This window comes from Amphibalanus amphitrite, unplaced genomic scaffold (genome assembly GCF_019059575.1).
Source record: "Amphibalanus amphitrite isolate SeventyFive unplaced genomic scaffold, NRLGWU_Aamphi_draft 001184F_arrow, whole genome shotgun sequence".
NCBI lineage: Eukaryota > Metazoa > Arthropoda > Thecostraca > Balanomorpha > Balanidae > Amphibalanus > Amphibalanus amphitrite.
This window is the reverse complement of record NW_024882678.1, coordinates 64251-81508: the sequence shown is the minus strand read 5'-3', so window position 1 is coordinate 81508 and position 17258 is coordinate 64251. Positions and strand designations below refer to the sequence as shown.

Here is a 17258-nt window from a genome sequence, read left to right as displayed (position 1 = left end):
TCTCTCTCTCTCTCTCTCTCTCTCTCTCTCTCTCTCCGTCTCCCTCTCTCGGATGATGACCGCAGCCGGTCACGCTGCAGCGCTGGGCTCGCCGCCCAGCGGAGATTGCCGCCTCTCTGATCCGCCGACCGATAGTGGTTGCTGTGATCGGCCGGCTCCGGGCAGGAATAGCGGCGAGAGATGGACGCGGCGGGGCCCCGCTGAGTGCCGACAGAGCTGGGGGCGCGGCTGTCTACCAGTCACGACTGAGCTAGGGCGCCTCCGTCCCGCCGCTGCTGAGTGCAGCTGGTATGTGAGTACAACTGAGTGCAGAGAGCGTGCCGTGTTCCCGAACTTTGCAAGTGCCATATCTTCGTGCCTGCTGATGGGAAACAATCGCCACGCTCGCTGTGTCTCGCTCGAGTCTCCACTGTATACGTCTGTCAGCTGTCACGACTGTCACGCACTGTCACCATGCAATGACAGCTGGTGACTGACCATGGCCACCATCGCCACCAGTCGCCCAGCGAGCTGATCCTCCATAACTGATAGCTACAAATATACCGGCGACGTCCAGTTGCGGCGGCGCTGCAGCCGTACTGGTATTGACCAGCACGTGTGCAGTGCATGGCACCGTGCACTGTACAGGGTGCACGGCAGTGGCGGATGGTAGCGCGCTGACCGATGGAGGGTGGTTGGGCCGCGCTACCGGCGGGTGTAGACCGGCGCTTACATACACAATTACACAGTACATACACGGCTGACGAATTCCAGCCGCCAGCCGGGCGGTCGGCGTACGACGGCGGCTGGCTCTGATGTGGCGGACGATGTGACGGATTGATCTGACGGGGTGGTGTGGAGGTGACGTGGTGTGTCCGCCAGTTACCGCGGTCCGCCGCAGATGGGATGATTTGTGTAAACGTCGTGGTGCCAACCCGCATAGCTGAGTTCAGTGGGGCATGGTTTGACAACCTGCAGTATCATGTATGTATTGCACATTGCATATCTAGCCTCAGCCGCGGTAAAGGCCGGTTTGATGTGTCGATTTCTAGCGCTGTTTTGTCGACCTGTTACGTTTGGACGGCACTAATTACCACATAGTCCCCAATAAGCTCAAAACGCCAGCAATGATCACCAGCCTCATTCGCTTGTCGCGTGCTGCTGAGACTCAACACCGCGTGCCTGCCGTCTCTTTCTGTGGTGATGTTCGTCGACTGACGATACCCTCTCTCCGTCAGGGGTCCGTGCAAGGTGATCCACTACAGTGACGTCCACAAGGTGCGGGAGTACGTGCCGCAGCCGGACACCTTCTTCTACGTGCTCACCTACAACCCCGAGACCCGCAGACTGGCGTCCACACAGGGAGAGATCCGTGTGGGCCCGTCTCACCAGGTGAGAAACGTCTCGCTGACGCTCACCCGACGCCTTCTCACCCTGCTCGGTACCTGAGGGGGCGGGGGAGGGAGCGAGGACCGGTTACTGAGCCGTACCGTCAGCTAGTGGCTGTTGGGCCAGGTCGATTGTCGCCAACCGGGCTATCGATTTCATGGCCGCTTACGTTGTAGCTGCCTTGTAGGGCGCTTTGCATGCAGCTTTCTACTCTTATAATCTTCATATGTCATTCATGGCACTTGTAATCCTCATGGCGTTTACTTAGTGATGTAAGTAGCTAAACCTGAACCTTTGTTTTCGTAGGGGATGGAGTATGATCAGGGAAAGCTGGCCTTAACAGCTACAATCTGTTTGCTGATTCCGTGATTAACCGACTGTACTAGAGTTTTTGGTAGGTAAATGTTACCGAGTAGATGTTACCTGTGCTCTCTGCCCCACCTAACGCTCCCCCCCCCCCCCCCCGTTCTCCAGGCCAAGCTGCCCGAGTACCGGGGCGGCGCCCACTCGGGAGCCCCGGGCCGGCCGACGGGGGCCGAGGAGCAGCGACTATGGGTGCCCGGCCGCACCGCCGACTCGGACCTGATAATGTTCGTACGCGCCGCCCGCTCGATGGCCGAGTTTGCCGGCATCTGCGACGGCAGCAGCACCAACACGGAGTTCCGCAAGCCGGCAGAGCGGGATGACACTACGCAGAACGCCCTGGATGTGGTCAGTGGGGAGTGGGCGCGTGGGGAGAAGGAGGAGTGGATGTTCCCACTCACTCACGCGTCAATTTGTTTTTACTCATTACTGAATAGTAGGCAATGCAAAGGAAGAACTTCAATCGACGTGTCAGCGCTACCGCTTGTCACTGTATTGATTGGCAGTAATCCAGTTGGTTTGTTCTCCCAGCGTTTGATCTTATGTTATGATTACGACGGTTTTAGGTGTTTTGTTAACATCTGCCAGGCGGTCGAACCTTTAGACGACTGTCTTTGACGCTACGTTTAGTGCCGATAAACATTTGAATCCAGACTCAATAACTCGCCCCTTTACCAGCCTGTCTGTATCTCGACCTGACCCGATCCAATCTGACTTGACCTGACCCGACCTGACCCGACCCGACTCGACCTGACCCGACCTGACCTCACCTCACCTCGTCCCCGGCAGCTGCACCACTCTGGCTACGAGCAGGGCGTGGCGCTGCAGGCGCTGGTCAAGAGCCCAGTACCGGTGGGCGTCCACCAGCGCTGGAGCGAGGACGAAACGGTACGCCAGCGGGACGAGCGGACGGGGAGGGCGGGGAGAGGAGGGTTAACGTGGTGTGATAATGTGCGACTGGTTCTCTAGACGCGACACCGGCTAAGCGGAGATTAGTGTCGTTTGTGAGGAGTACCTACGAGAATGATGCGGTGTTTACACTAAGGCTTGGCTTGTTAGACGATTGTACGGGATAGGAAAACTAGTAATTGGTGTGCTCTGCTGTTTTCTCTGGTTGGCTCCTGTCGTGTTTTGCGGTATGACATATGTTAACGTGTGTTGTGGTTTTCTCTTTCAGAAAAAGTTTGTGAAGGGATTGAGGCAATACGGGAAGAATTTCTTTCGCATCAGAAAAGAGCTGCTACCTCACAAGGAAACGGTAAGCTGGGACCCGGTTCGATGTCTGTTCTTGTCGTAAAATGTCTGAATGATGGTTCATGTGCATGAGGTGAAACGTGAAAACACTTATTTCATCTAGTACTGGATATTCTTCCTAACGGTGTTGTACATTTTGAACATGAGATAAGATGTGGTGTGTTCTGCGCACTGTCCATATGTCGCTTCATGATATTCTTCCCTGACTCGAGTACTCATTTCTTCCTCTTTCTGGTGCCCTCCACAGAGTGAGTTGGTCGAGTTCTACTACCTTTGGAAGAAGACTCCCGGCGCACAGGGAAATCGACCGAGGAACGTAGCCAGACATCGGCGAACTAACGGCATCCGCCGCATCAAGAGCAGGAAGGGGGCCAACAAAACCACCAAAGATGAGCCAGGTCGGTGGCGTGAGAGAACGGGGTTGGGCTGGTGTCAGGTGGGAGAGTGCACGTTTGATGGGCTTGAATATGGCGGGACGTTGTCTGTGAAGGGAAGTGAAGTTTGTGCTAATTACAGGAACAATCAAATGGCGAAGCAGCTGAACGACAGTCTGGCTGGTGCAGACAGCTGACCAGCGATCAGTCGCTGGGCAGCGGCTAGCTGCCGTGTCTAATAACCGTGCCCCGTGTATCTCCGTTTGTCTGTCTGACTACCCCGTTAGTAATGTGCTCTGACTGTATGTCCGTCTGCCCCCCCCCCCCCCAGCAGCGGTCGGCTGTGACCTGAGCTCGGCCAGTGAGTGCGAGAACGACGAATCAGAGGACTCGGACTCTAACCTGCGCGACATGTCCCGGTACCACTGCCGACACTGCTTCACCACCTGTGAGTACCTGCGCCGTCAGTCTGCCGCAGTGTTCCCCGTAATGAGAACTCCCACCACCTGTTTAACTACCGCCCCGGGCAGCCGGTACTAACACCGGCCATTGGTTTACAGACCATTTTAACGCCCATCAAATGTACTGCTCGCACGAGCATCCCCAGCCAATTTCCGGGCCGGAAGTGCCGGGCGCGTTTTCCGGCTACTCTCTGCAGGGATGTGGGGTGGACCCGGTGCCAGTCCTCTGCCCCAGTCGCCTCTGACTAGTCTCGTGTGTCGCCGGCAGCCTCCAAGGACTGGCACCACGCCGGCAAGGATCACGCGCTCCTCTGCACCAGCTGTCGGCTCCACTTCAAGAAATACGGTCAGCTGCCGGACCTGAAGGACGCCCAGACCCGGGAGCCCCCGCTGACCACTCAGCAGCCGGCGGCGGCGGCAGCGGCGGCGCAGGACGGCGGGCGTATGCGCACCAGGACTCGCGCAAAGGAACTGGTCAGTACCAAGCTCTCTTTATAAAGTACTGGGCTCTCTTTTTGTCTATCATTGTCTCTGTATCTCCATCTTTCCCTCTCTGTCTCTGCCCTCTTTCCCTGTCTGTCGGACATCCCGCCGCTCGTTCTCAATTCCTCTCACTCCCTTGCGCTCTTCTTTCGTTTATCTTAGTTTAACATTGCACAAACCATTCGCTCTCTATCTTTTGAAGCGAATGGTTTGTGCAATGTTCTCAGTGACACGGTGTGCTACCGGAACGCGGTGGGTGCGGTGTAGCCCGGTGGCCGCCCGCCGCCGACCGTACCGCCGATCTGGACAGCACGATCGGCACCGGCGGCCGGCGGCCGTCCGTCACCGTCCCGATTAGCGTCGCCGGAGCGGCGGCCGCATAATGCGCCCCACCGCCACCATCCCTGCCGCTGCCCGCGACCATAGCCGATTCCGTAAATGGTCAGCCCTCCGGCGGGCGGGCGGGCGGCCGCTGCCGAACGGCCCGCTAGCTAGGGGGCAGTGGGCGAGGCTGCAGTTCGACATGCCGCTTATAGATGTCGCAATGGGTGACGTTTGGCAGGGTTTGCCGTTCTAGCTTGTCGAGATGCTTCTGTCGTCTGTCGAAGCATCGACTTCCAAGTTTCAGGTGATAGATATGGCGTCCCATTGCAGACGACTGGATGCGGATGGGGCAGAAAACAAATGAGTTGGTGTCATGTTATCGATAGGCCTAACGAACGCGTCATAAATCATGGATGCGTATCCATACCATCGCACCGCATGCAATTCAAATTTGTGTTCATGACGAACGCGGGGCAGACCGGCGAAAGACAATTCGTCTTCAATATATCTGTGATTGGAAGAAGTAAGGTTTTTCGGTTGTATCTATTTTAGGGACCCGAGCTGTGATCTTACATCTACGTTTCTCCAGCAGGGCGCTGCTCTGGGAAGACAGGAGCATAGGCGGCGGAACGTGGGGGGGGGGGGGCACCGTGGGGCACCGTGACCCCCTTTGATTTTGACATTTCAACATTAGCCCTATGGGCTTTGCATGGAAAGAATGGGACCAAAAGTCGGCAGTGCCCCCCCCCCCCCCTTAATTGAAAGTGTTCCGCCGCCACTGGACAGGGGTATGCCTAATACCATCGAAAGTCGATATAAGAGTGATGAGCAGTGCCTGATGGTCGAGAGACGAGATAGCAACATTCTCTGGTGTACCGTGCTGATGTCGTGATTCAGACCCGGCAAATATGACACGTTTTCGAGTTACTTAGCGATCAACATACAACGTGGCTGGTAAAGGCGCCAAATAAAAGAACGGATGTCCGTTGCCCATGGTCCCTTGAGGTGATCCTGGAGGGCTGTTCACGGGCCCTGTGTGCGGTCGGCCTCCAAGCTCCGCTCACTGCGTCCTTACGTCAGCCTTCCGTCACCGCACACAGCGACCGCTGTGGCCGGACGGGACTGGGCCACGTCCACCGCACGCAGCCGTGACGTCAGAGCCGCCTACCGCCTACCAATCCCCTACCCCCACGCCTGCTGGACGTACCGCACACACCGCACGCAGCAGTGTGCGGTGCCCGTGAACAGAGGTGTGCCCTGCCCCCCCCCCCTTCGTTCTGTACCTAAAGGGTCGGTAGCCGGCGTGGGCCGGTTCGCCCGGTGGGTGGCCATCCAGAGGGTCTGATTGATGGACCCTCGAGCCCTCGCTCACCCCGCCCCCTCGGGACCACAAAGGGGTACCGGCGACCCCCCGGTGACGGGCCCGTGCGAGTGAGGTTTGCTGACCATGGGACAGCGGTGGGTGGCGTACTAAGTGGCGTGGGACTTTTTGGATTCACATCGCTGTCCTAATCCGACCACGTTCTTTAGTAGCATAAACTGTGCATTTTTTTGTCTTGCAATATATTTAGGAACATTTGCACTCTCACAAATTTAGCCTTCTCGGTTTTTGTTTTGCGTTGTTTTAAGCTTCGTACGTACACCGAGCTCGTGCAGACCGGATGCACAGAAATAGCGTACCAGATAGGTATTAGGTAACAGTGATTCAGGGCACGGATGCACGCGGTCTGTGAATTTCGCGTACCGGCACATGTTGAGTAAATAACAAAAGAAAAAAAAGAAATGCCATTGGTATAAGGCTGTAAATTGTAATAGATTCTCGTCTAGGCGGGCGAGAAAACTAGGCCGCATTATCACGACTGACAGCAACACGGTCAATGAAAAACCGTCGGCCGTTGTATTGTAAATTATTCATTAATTGTTATTCACTCGCATTCAACATCCATTTATGAATGATAATTTATGTTCACCCATGAACATCTGTCTTTAGAGAGCGTTTGGCACCTATTACCTAAGAAATATTTAATTTGCCTCAGCCTATCTACCTTTATTTTTCTACTATGCGCTTACTACGCACCTATTTTTTTTTGTAACACTCGCTTAGTTTTCTATGCTACTGTTCTTTGTAGTGGAACTATGGCTATTTATGTTGCAAGCTTGCAACCAATTCCGAATCTGCGGTTTTTCTCGCGGTGATCGGTCCGTCCGGTTCCGTCGTCACTACGTGACTCGGAAGGGCCGCTCGGACGCCATTGGATGCGGCCATTACGGGGATTCCCGGAATGTCAGAGGTCGTGTGGGGTGTGCGTCCCGCTGCGCCCGTCCCAGGTGTGCGCGGACAGGGGGGTCAGGGGGCGTGTCCCCCCGCTGTGGTCGTAGTGTCAGCGAGGGATCAGCACTGACGGATCGCTGGGTGGCGACCCCCCCCCCCCCTCCCCCCGCCCTCCTCAGGACGCGGTGAGACGGCCGGTCTCGGCTGACCGTGTCGCGGAACTGTAGGGGGGAGGGAGGGGGTGGCGGCTCGGTTCTCGCCCCAGGCGGCGCGGTCGTGTCACCGGCCGGCCTGCCTCGCTGCAGTTTGATCCGCGCGGTGCGGGAGGGTAGTGGTGGTGTTTACTGAGTCGCGGAAACAAGAAATCCCGATCTGATTTAGCACGTGGAGCTGAGGCGGTGTGACGTATTGGGCGAGCACGTGCAGTGGATAGTGACGGTGACGTAAGAGTGCTGGTGTGCGGCAAAAAACGGCGACCACGTGGCAGGACGATCGCAACTAGTGAAGCGTCCGATCGGTGAAGCGCCATTTCAATTTGATTGCTAACGAGATAAGTAAGCGAGGTGGAAAGAAGCTGAAGACGAACGATTCCTCACGGAAACAGGGATGGAGCAAGGGACCGTGCCAAGAAACGTGCCAGGAATATGGCGTTGCAATGGCTGTATTGCACCTCTGATCACTGTCCTCATCAACGTCAAGACGGTTGAAATGAGCCGAAAGTGATGCTTCTTTGAAAGTCTGGCCTCAGAAGCGTACGGTTTTATTGTGTTTGACGAAACATCGGACGTATGTTCAATAAGAAATTGTATTATTTTTTCAATGCCTTGTTCAGTTAGTTGTCGTTCGTCCATGATTCTGATTTCGTGAAGACAAATCTGTCTAATTGAGTTCGATCAGAGGAGAGCATTGGTCAAGGTCGGATCTACAAGACTCCCATCTGGTCGTGTGGAAGGCCAGAATCGGCGCTCTCTTCCCTGCGTTTTAGCCTGTGATCGCTAAGATGCGGCGGCGTCGGTACCTCCAGCTGGCGGCTAACCTGGAGAAGGCTCGCGCGGCACGGCACAGCTACCGCGAGCAGCGGCGGCACGAGCTGGCGCGCAGCCTCGAGTGGCTGACCTGGGGCCGCAGACGGCTCGGCGCCGCCGTCTACGGCCGCGACGTGGCTCTGCCGCCGCCGCCCCCGCCGCCGCCGCCACCGCCACCCGAGGAGCCTGTGCGGCCCGCGCCCGAGCCGCGTCTGTCTACGAGCACGGCGGATTGGACACGGCCCGAGTTTCAGCCCGTCGTCGTTCTGCTGTCTCTTGTGTCCGAATTGCAGAAGGTATGCATTCGAGTGGCGGGGGGAGGAGGGGTGACCACTGACCTATCTGAAACTGCTCAAATCACGGGGCTTACATTGGCCCCTGACAGTAAGAGAGGCATGAAGGAAGGTATACACGATGTCACCCTAGACCGTAGTCTGTGTAGTTCGTTATATAACATCCAGCAATTGCAGCGAGTGGATATTCGTCATCGCGCACTTCATACCGACACGGTGCAGCCGCTGTTACGGTCCCACCAAACGCTTCACTATTCGAGTCCACAAGCGGTGCCTAAGTTACGTGGTGTGATTATACAACAGCTGCGTCAACGCCTGCCAAAATGATTTGTTGACATCACAGGTGTGACATTATGACAAATAACGACTAATAGCGCCACCGCTACGTGGCACAAGTTGATGGCCGAAGGGTTGTAGAGCTTTCGACGGCTGCATGATGTCAAGTAGTTCAAACTTTTCTTGGCTCTCCAACCTCCGTCCCTGAATGAAGTTTTGCTCTCAGCTATGCCTCTGGTTTTCGGACTGACTGTCTCTCGATTCTTTATCATCCCTGACTTTATGTCGACATCGTTCGGCCAACTTAGTTCTTAGTCGTGTGCTATTAAGTGGTGAGGCCATTGTAAAATAAAATCGAGCCATTCGAGGCTGGTTTTCGCCCTCTGTATCCTCCTCAAATCGTGCCTGTCCCGTATTTGAGAACTGACTGGACGGTTCCTACCATATTCGACCCATACTGATGACCCTCGTCCTCGCCCGGCCGAGCCCACCCACCCATGTATCTTCAGCACTCAGCAGTGCATCCATGCTGACCACCCCGTCTCCTCTCACAGTCCCGCGGCCACCGTCCGCGTCGCGGTGCCAGCGGCAGCCGGGCCAACACACCCTCCGACGCGGGCCGCCAGTCCCCGGGCGCCGCCAGCACCTGTTCGGCCAGCAGCTCCTCGGACAAGTCGCGCACTTCGTCCCAGCGGCCGCGGCCGGCGGCCACCGCCAAACGGGCCGGCACGCACCTTGACACCCCAGACGGAAAGGCCGCCAAAAAGAAGAAGGGCGTCAATTATGTGAGTGGAGAGCTCTTAGGCAGTCAGTGTCTTGTCACTTTGTTGCGTATGGACCGTTTCGCTTTTTTATGGCTAATGCACTCCGGATGCTCTCACACCCGACAATCACCGGACGAACACAATATTTATCAGAATCTTTTATCGGCACTATGGAAGATGATACTGGAAGTCTTTATCAAGCTCAGTAGCTGTGTGCCAGAAATAAGAGATTTCCATGACATCTTTCCCCGAGTGCCTAGTGTGACCTTATGATGTCATTTCTCGCAGGCGTCGGCGGAGGACAGCCTGAGCGACTCCGCGTCGGACGAGGCGGGCACGGACGCGGCCGACGCCGACCTGCCCTCGTCGCAGACCTCGTCTCCGTCACTGGACGACCAGCAGGAGGAGCCGCCGCGCATCAAGGCCGAGCCGCCGCAGCCGGCCTCGCTGGCCAAGCCGGAGCCGCTCAAACCGGAGCCGCTGCCGGCCGCCGCCCCCGCCCCCGCCCAGCCGGCGGCCACGGCGGCCGCCGATCAGCCGGAGCGGCCGGCCGAGCGGGTCGAGCTGTCCGAGCGACAGGCGGCCGAGGCGGACCAGGCCGAGCCGACCGAACGGCTGGAGCCGCAGGTGCCGGCCGGCGCCGGCGCCGCCACCACCTTCACAGAGTCTTCCAGCGAGGAGGACGTGAAGCCGAGCCTGGCGCGCCTGCAGAGCGGCCTGTCCGCCGAGCCGCCGCTGGCTGGACGGCACAGCGAGGTCCCGGGCGGCGGCCACACCGGTCCGCACGGGCCGCCCCACGGCCTGCCGTCGGGGCTGCACCCGGCTGGCCTCGGGTACCCGACAGAGGCGGCGGGCGGCTCACCGCTGCGAACGGAGCCCGTCGAGCCCACTGAGCCGGAGAACCTCACTGTCAAACAGGAGCCGCGAAGTGACACAGACGAACCACACCGGCCACCGCCGCCGCCCCCGCCCCCGCCGCTGGCCACTGTCAAGGCAGAGCCGCGGCCGGCCGAGGCGGCGCCGCTCGGACCGCTGGTCACCGGCCCGCCGCCGCCGGTGGCCGCGACACACCCGGCGCACCCGCCGCTGCCGCCACATCCCGCCCTGCCACCGCTGCCGCCGCACCCGGCGCCGCCAGGGTACCCGCCGCACGTGTACGGCTACCCCTACCCGTACCCGTACTCTGGGTACCCTGGGTACCCGCCGCGGTCGGCAGCAGGTGCGCCGCCCGCCCCGGCCGGTCACCCCGAGACTCTCGATCTGAGGAAGGCAGAGAGCCGAGAGCCGGCCGGCCCGACGGCCAGCGCCCCCGCGTCGACGGCCAGTAACGCCGTGTCGGTGGTGACGCGTACGTCGACTGTGCCGTCCGCGTCGGTCTCGATGGAGATGGCGGCGGCGGCCGGCGAGCCCCGGCACTACCCGTACAGCTACTCGACGAACGTGTCGTCATCGGTACACTATTCATCCAGTGTCAGCGTGTCGGCCACCACATCGTCAGTGCTGGTGCCGCCACAGCACTCAGTGCAGCACTCTGTCCACCACTCGGTGCATCACTCAGCGCAGCATCCACCTCGGCATCCTGCTGAGCACCCAGCTCAGCACCCAGCTCAGCACCCAGCTCAGCATCCAGCTCGGCATCCAGCTGAGCACCCGGCTCAGCACCCAGCCCAGCATTCGGGTCAACATCCGGGTCAGCATCCACCGCAGCACCCACCACACCATCCGGGCCAGCACCCGGCTCAGCACCCATCTCAGCACCCGCCGCCGCCGCAGCAGCACCCGTCGCAGCTGCCGCCCGTCTCCTCTGCGGCCGCTCCATCGTCGGTGATCACCCAAGCGCCAGCGTCGGTTCCTCCGGGCGCGCCGCCGTCACAGCCGCCGCCGCTGGCCCGCCCCGCCTCCCCGCCGGCGAGTCCGCGGCCGCTGGCACTGACCCCGAACCAGCCTCCGGCGCGGCCACCGTCCACGCAGGCCCTACCGCCGACGATTGTCCCGGGCGTGGCCGGCTACCACGACCCGTCCGGCGGTGCGGGGAAGCCGTCCGCGGACCCGGCAGAGGACGAGGATGAGGCTGGCGACAGCCCGCCTGCGGCGCGGCCGCCCAGCCCCGAGCCCAAGGTGGAGGACTCGGAGTGCCACCGCAGCCAGAGCGCCATCTTCCTGCGCCACTGGAACCGCGGCGAGAACAGCAGCTGCGCGAGAACGGACATGACCTTCAAACCGGTGCCGGACAGCAAACTGGCGCGCAGGAGGGAGGAGCGTCAGCGGCGCCAGACAGAGCGCCAGGAGCGCGAGCGGGCCGACCGCGACCGCCAGCAGCAGCAGCAGCAGGTGAGTGGCGCGGGGGACGGCTGCGATACGGGTTTTAGATTTCGAAGGGAAATTTGCGTATGCACTTACCGTTACGTCTTAGTTTTCCGCATTCATTGTTATGTATTTGCCACAAAAATATTCCGTAATCCGTATTCGTATCTCGAGTCACACTTGTATCATTGGTCCATTCATGCATACCTTCATTCATTTTTATTCGTCCATTTGTTCATTATATATCAAATTTCGGTATAGTCTGCTGCTTAGCGGGCGGGACTCTCCAGAACCCTTTTCTGTATATAAGAGATCGGTCACTCTGCGCACCTCGTGTGAGCTGGTGTGTAATCTCCCCTGTCGGTCCACAGAGGAAGGAGGCGGCTGAGAAGCAGCGCTCCGCCGGGGAGAAGGGCCGCGGCTCCCCTCGCACCCCCTCGGCCGCGGCGGCGGCAGCAGCGGCTGCCGAACACGACCGGCTGCCGGTGCGGCCCTCCGAGTCCGGACTGTCGCGACTCAGGTGAGCCAGGAGACGGGACGGGGCCGCGGCCCTAGCAGTTTAAATATGCTTAGATATAGCTAAGGCCACACTCTTCCTGCCGCTAGCTACGAGTGTTGGTTTCGCTCTGTGAGTGTTCTGAGCCAGGAGCTTCGGTCTTTGAGCTGCGGTGTTTCCTTATAGGCCATGGGTGCCCTCCGAGTTATCCCGAGTGTCTGTCGTTATCCGTGAGTGCCGACTGTCAACCGTGAGTAACTCGTCTGTGCTTTGTCTTCAGCGACTACGGCCGTCCGCTGCCAGTCATCTCGCCCGGCGGAGCGGGCGTGCCCTACTCTGTCGGCTACCCGCTGCCGCCCCACCTGGAGCACATGGCTCCGGCCATGGCGGGACTGCCGCCCGGTGTCTACCCGCGGGACAGGTCAGTGCAGCGACGGGGAGACGGGAGAGAGGACAGGAGAGAGAAGACAGATTGAAGGGTAAATGGGAGATGACGGGGAGACGAGATAGATACCACTTACCAGGGAGACGGGAGAAGCAGCAGCAGAGTCGAGAGAAAATGGGGAGACGGGAGGGGCGGGCGTTCATGGGTTTTGGAGACGAGTGGTGTCGATACACCGCCGTCCCTGTGTACTTCTTAACGTTTAGTTGCCCTCAAGTCCGCTGATTGTGAAATCGCTTTCGAATGGGCCATTGTGACCTTCAAGACCGTCCAGCTCACCCTTACCTCCCCTTATCTGTCATAGGATGGAGCTGGAGATGCTGGAGCGGCGCGACCGCGAGTTGCGAGAGCTGCGCGAGCGTGACCTCAACGAGCGCCTCAAGGAGGAGATGTTCAAGTCTCGCCCGCTGGACGCCCATTGGTTAGAGATGCAGAGGTACGGCCCTCCTCAGCACATGTGGTAAGCTGAGCTACAGAGGACGCTAGACGACTGTCGGAGAAGGCGATGGTAACGGGTGAGCACTTACTTTCTGCACAATTGTAACTCGCTTGCAGTCTCACCAATTTAAGTGAGATTTGCATGAAATTTTCCACAATGAAAGACCAATAGGAATATAACATACACGCGGATTTTGAAATTTCTGAAATATGAAATCATTAAGCATGGAGGGCTTAACCAAGTCAGGTGTCCGTAGTATTGTGGCAGAATTTGTCAAAAACCACCCCAATTTTCGAAAATGTGACATTGTGAGCCATTTTCTAAAAATGGGTGTGGCGAAGAGGACAACCTACAATATCATAAGAAACTTGGAGGCAAGAGGAGATGTTACGCATGCCAGCACGGGAAAAAGTTGCCGACCTGTGGTCAAGATGCTCCGGCAGAAGAGACGTGCTCTGGTCCTCGCGGCCCGCCATCGCGTGGGGGTGTCAACGCGCCTTCTTGCCCGCCGCTTCGGTATCTCCCAAAGTTATGTCCGAAAAATCCTAGCAGAGGAAGGACTGAAATACCGGACAAGGACCAAGGCCCCAAGTACTACACCGGAGCAGCGAAAGTCCCAAAAGATCCGGATACGACGGTTGGTGAGTGAAGTGCTCAACACGGACGCAGATCTCGAGGTGGTGATGGACGATGAGAGTTATTTCACCTATCAGGGCTGTGAGATGCCAGCCAACAAGGATTACTACGCTGGCCCTGGTGGAGACGCGCCAGAAGATGTGAAACATCGACCCATAGGCAAGTTCCCGCGGAAACTTCTAGTGTGGGTGGCCATATCCCCTCGGGGGATCTCCCGGCCGGTAATCACCCCCAGTCGCGCAAATGTTAACGGTGCTGTGTACCGGGAGAAGTGCATCAAGGGCGAACTTTTGCCTTTTCTGGCACAACATTACCCCCATGGAGGGTATGTGTTCTGGCCGGATCTGGCAGCCTCGCACTACGCACGTGAGACCCTGGAACTCCTGGACCGGTCGCACGTGCGGTATGTACCCCGCGAGAAGAATCCCCCCAACGTCCCCCAACTGCGGCCAATCGAGGACTTTTGGGGTCTCATGAAGCAGAGGGTGTACAGGTCTCGCGAGATTAAGCGGTAGGTTTTGCACTTTTACATTTCCGGTTATATCTCAGAAACTAATCGATTTACGATGAAGCCATTTTACACGATCATGGCCGGCTTGTTACCCAACAAGTCGATCGCATCTTCAACACTTAAAAGCTTAAGACGACGAAGTTATAGCCTGAAGTACACTAAATTTTCTAGGTGCAAAACCTACCGCTAAAACCCGCGAGACCTGTACAAAGGTGGCTGGTCAGCAAAGAGTGACGAGGGTTTGAAGAGGCGGATACGTCAAGCTCTGCAAGAGATTGACTTGGAGGTGGTGCACGGCATGATGAGGGCGGTCCCGAAGCGCGTGCGGGCTGCAAAGCGCAACGGTGTCACAACGGCCCTGCACTAGTGATGGCTACATAGCGATGCTGCCATCCTGTGCTGAAAGTTTGGTAATGTTATCTCAAAATACACCGGAGATATGCAAACTAAATTTTTGTGCAAAAAGTAAGTGCTCACCCGTTAGTAGCGGGAAACATTTGAACATTTGAATTTGGTGATTTGCTGCCTACTTCCGTTTTTCGTGATGTATGTTTTGGTATGTCTGTATATGTTTGCCTGAATGACGTGAAGCCATTGACGTCTTACGAATGCCGACTGATCACCTGACAGTTAGCCAGTCTACCGATTAAGGTCTAACGACTAAAACCGGAGTGACTCCCTCTTTTGTGACCTCAAACCGACAATGTCATATTGTCATACATTCGTATGAATTTCCTCGGCAGATGTGCCGTCCCCTGTCCGACGTGCAGTATGCGAACCGTGTCTGACTCTGTCCGCGCGGGGTTACAGGCGCCAGATGCTGCCGGGCATGTTCCTGCCGCCGCCGGGCGCGCTGTACCCGCCGCCGCCGTCGCCCTCCCTGCTGTCTGCCATGGAGCGCGAGCGTCTGGAGCGACTGGGCGGCTCCTCGGTGCCGCTGCCGCCGTCTGCTGAGGGCGCCGACCGGCTGCCGCTCTCCCTGGCCGACCCCATGGTCCGACTGCAGATGGCCGGCCTCGGCGTGCCCGTGCCGCCAGAGTACCACACACACGCACACGCGCACGCCCACTCTCACACACACGCGCACACACACCTACACCTACACCCGGGCGACGCGGCGGCAGCGGCTGCGGCCGCCGCCGCGGCCGGAGGCTACCCTCTGCCTCCTGGCTACCCCCCGGGCCCGCGGCCGGCCGGCCTGCTGCCGCCCCGGCCTGGAGAGCCGCCCCTGTTCGCCGCCGGCTATCCACCCCATCTGGGACGACCCTACGAGGAGCAACTGGCACAGGTGAGCTACATGGGGAGAGGTGGAGGGAGAGGGGAGAACAAGAAGTCTGTAGATTGAGGCTGGGTGGGCACTAGACAAGTTTTTAATGAGTTACTAGTTAGGTACGTGTGTTGAGAAAGGGCTTTTGTGGGATGAGTTGTCGCCAAATGGCGTAAATAGGTCATGTTTTTATGAAATTTTACAAGTGCTAAATTTACAGTTCTAATGTCTTGCCATTACTGCATCAGATGTATGGTTGCCAATGAACAATCCATTTAGTCTCCATTTGAACACTTGTCTCTTTCTAATCCTTTCTAATCACGTGATCGTTCTCGCCGTAAGGGTCCATTTCCGCCCAATTAAAGCATCGTATATAAAGCCAGTCGCCCGGCTGACCCTCTGTCCCAGCCAAGTGTTCTGACCCCTGTACCGTGTGTTCCGGCAGCTGTCGGCTCACGCGGCCGCCCAGGAGCACCTGCAGCGCCAGCTGCTGGAGCGCGAGCGGCTGGCCGGCGGCGGTCCGGGCCTGCCGCCGCCGCCGCACGGCCTGCCGCCCAGCTCGCTGCACTCGTCGCTGCTGGCGCACCACGCCCAGCAGGAGGAGCTCATCAGGTCAGTGGGAGGGGGAAATGGGGCAAGGACTGGCTGCACAAACTGAGGAGAGGAGAAGAGGGCTTGTCACTGGTCATTTAGGAGGTGGACAGGAGACGGGACTAGCTATGACGTGGAGAGGGAGACCGGGGAACGGGGTGGTCATTGGTCAGGCGGGCATTTGTGGATCTTTTGTCTGTTGGGAGGAAAATCGTCTCCTTGCAGTCATCAGGTGCCGTGAAAGTAACTGATCGGACTGGTCAAAGCGATGGCGAGTAGCGGCTGGCCGTGGTCATGCTAGTGTGAAGCTATGTTTGGAACTGAGGAAGGGGCGGAGGAGAGGCATACTGGGCAGATTAGTCGGAATATGAAGGGACAGTGTGGTGTCCGCGCTGATTGATGTGTCCGATTTTTCTAACGTTCCGGTCATTCTGTTTCAGATACCAGCGTGAGCGGGAGAAGCGGGCGCTGGAGGAGGCGGCCCGCGCGCCGCCCAAGCCCTGAGCTCGGGCCCTCCCCTCCCTTCACCCGGCGTCCCGCGGAGCCGGACCTACGTGCAAATACGGCGCAGTGCCGCCAGAGGATGCGTGCTTTATTATTTATGAACCGGGAGCTACGTGCAACTAGCGGCGCCGGACTGTTGGAGGCTTTCAGTGCTCGGCGGCGGTGATGACGTCATACCGGTGACGTCAGCGGCGGGTAGTGTTAGACACACATCGAACACATCGGTGCCGGGCGGCTGGCGTGGACGGCTTGAAGCCGTGCCTCGGCCGTCTGCTCCCCACACATGGCCCGCGCCGGTCTCTCGTTCATCTCACTCAGACGCGGCGCGTGTTGTGCTTGTCCTGTCACCGGCGACTGCCCAGCAGCGGGAGGAGCCCCGATCCAGCAGAGAAGACGCTCGCTGTACCATTGTTTTGTACAAGGCTCATAGTGTACATATTTCCATGCTAATATAGATAACTCCTTGCTTTGACACACGAAGTTTTTGTTTTTCTTCTCCACCAGAGGACTGGGTACAAGCATGTCAGCAGAAGAGAAAAGTGAATTGTCAACACGTGAGACTGCGCGATGTGAGCAACTGTTCGACTCCCCAAAAATAACCGATCCTTTTGTACCTTCTGTCCATTGGCCAGAACATACATAATTATTAAATACGATTTAGCGGGTAATGTGCGAATGCCAACCGAAGTGCAGAGGATATAAAGACGGGTAATACCGTAAAATGGGGTGTTAAGGGACAGTTGCATGGGAAAAACTTTGAGTCATATTAACTTCCTAATTGGAGAAGGTTCAATAAAAACTTCAGTGTGGT

At 58.0% G+C, this 17258-nt stretch overlaps 1 protein-coding gene across 5 annotated transcripts in view; it reads left to right on the top strand.

Annotated features, from left to right (window-relative positions):
* The window catches only part of LOC122370909 (arginine-glutamic acid dipeptide repeats protein-like), a 93519-nt gene extending 76592 nt beyond the window's left edge, over positions 1–16927 (top strand). For 2 of the 5 annotated variants that reach the window (XM_043346858.1, XM_043346861.1), the window contains 15 exons: positions 1218–1371; positions 1843–2079; positions 2521–2619; positions 2909–2989; positions 3233–3383; positions 3694–3807; positions 4089–4294; positions 9048–9278; positions 9546–11588; positions 11933–12081; positions 12338–12478; positions 12804–12959; positions 14896–15373; positions 15798–15964; positions 16384–16927. In XM_043346858.1, the coding sequence (XP_043202793.1) occupies positions 1218–1371; positions 1843–2079; positions 2521–2619; positions 2909–2989; positions 3233–3383; positions 3694–3807; positions 4089–4294; positions 9048–9278; positions 9546–11588; positions 11933–12081; positions 12338–12478; positions 12804–12959; positions 14896–15373; positions 15798–15964; positions 16384–16447 (4471 nt within the window). In that variant the 3' untranslated portion in view covers positions 16448–16927. Of the gene's footprint in view, positions 1–1217; positions 1372–1842; positions 2080–2520; positions 2620–2908; positions 2990–3232; positions 3384–3690; positions 3808–4088; positions 4295–9047; positions 9279–9545; positions 11589–11932; positions 12082–12337; positions 12479–12803; positions 12960–14895; positions 15374–15797; positions 15965–16383 lie in introns of all 5 variants that reach the window. The other 3 variants (XM_043346857.1, XM_043346860.1, XM_043346859.1) reach the window with 2 other exon arrangements.
* The last annotated feature ends 331 nt before the right edge of the window (positions 16928–17258 follow it).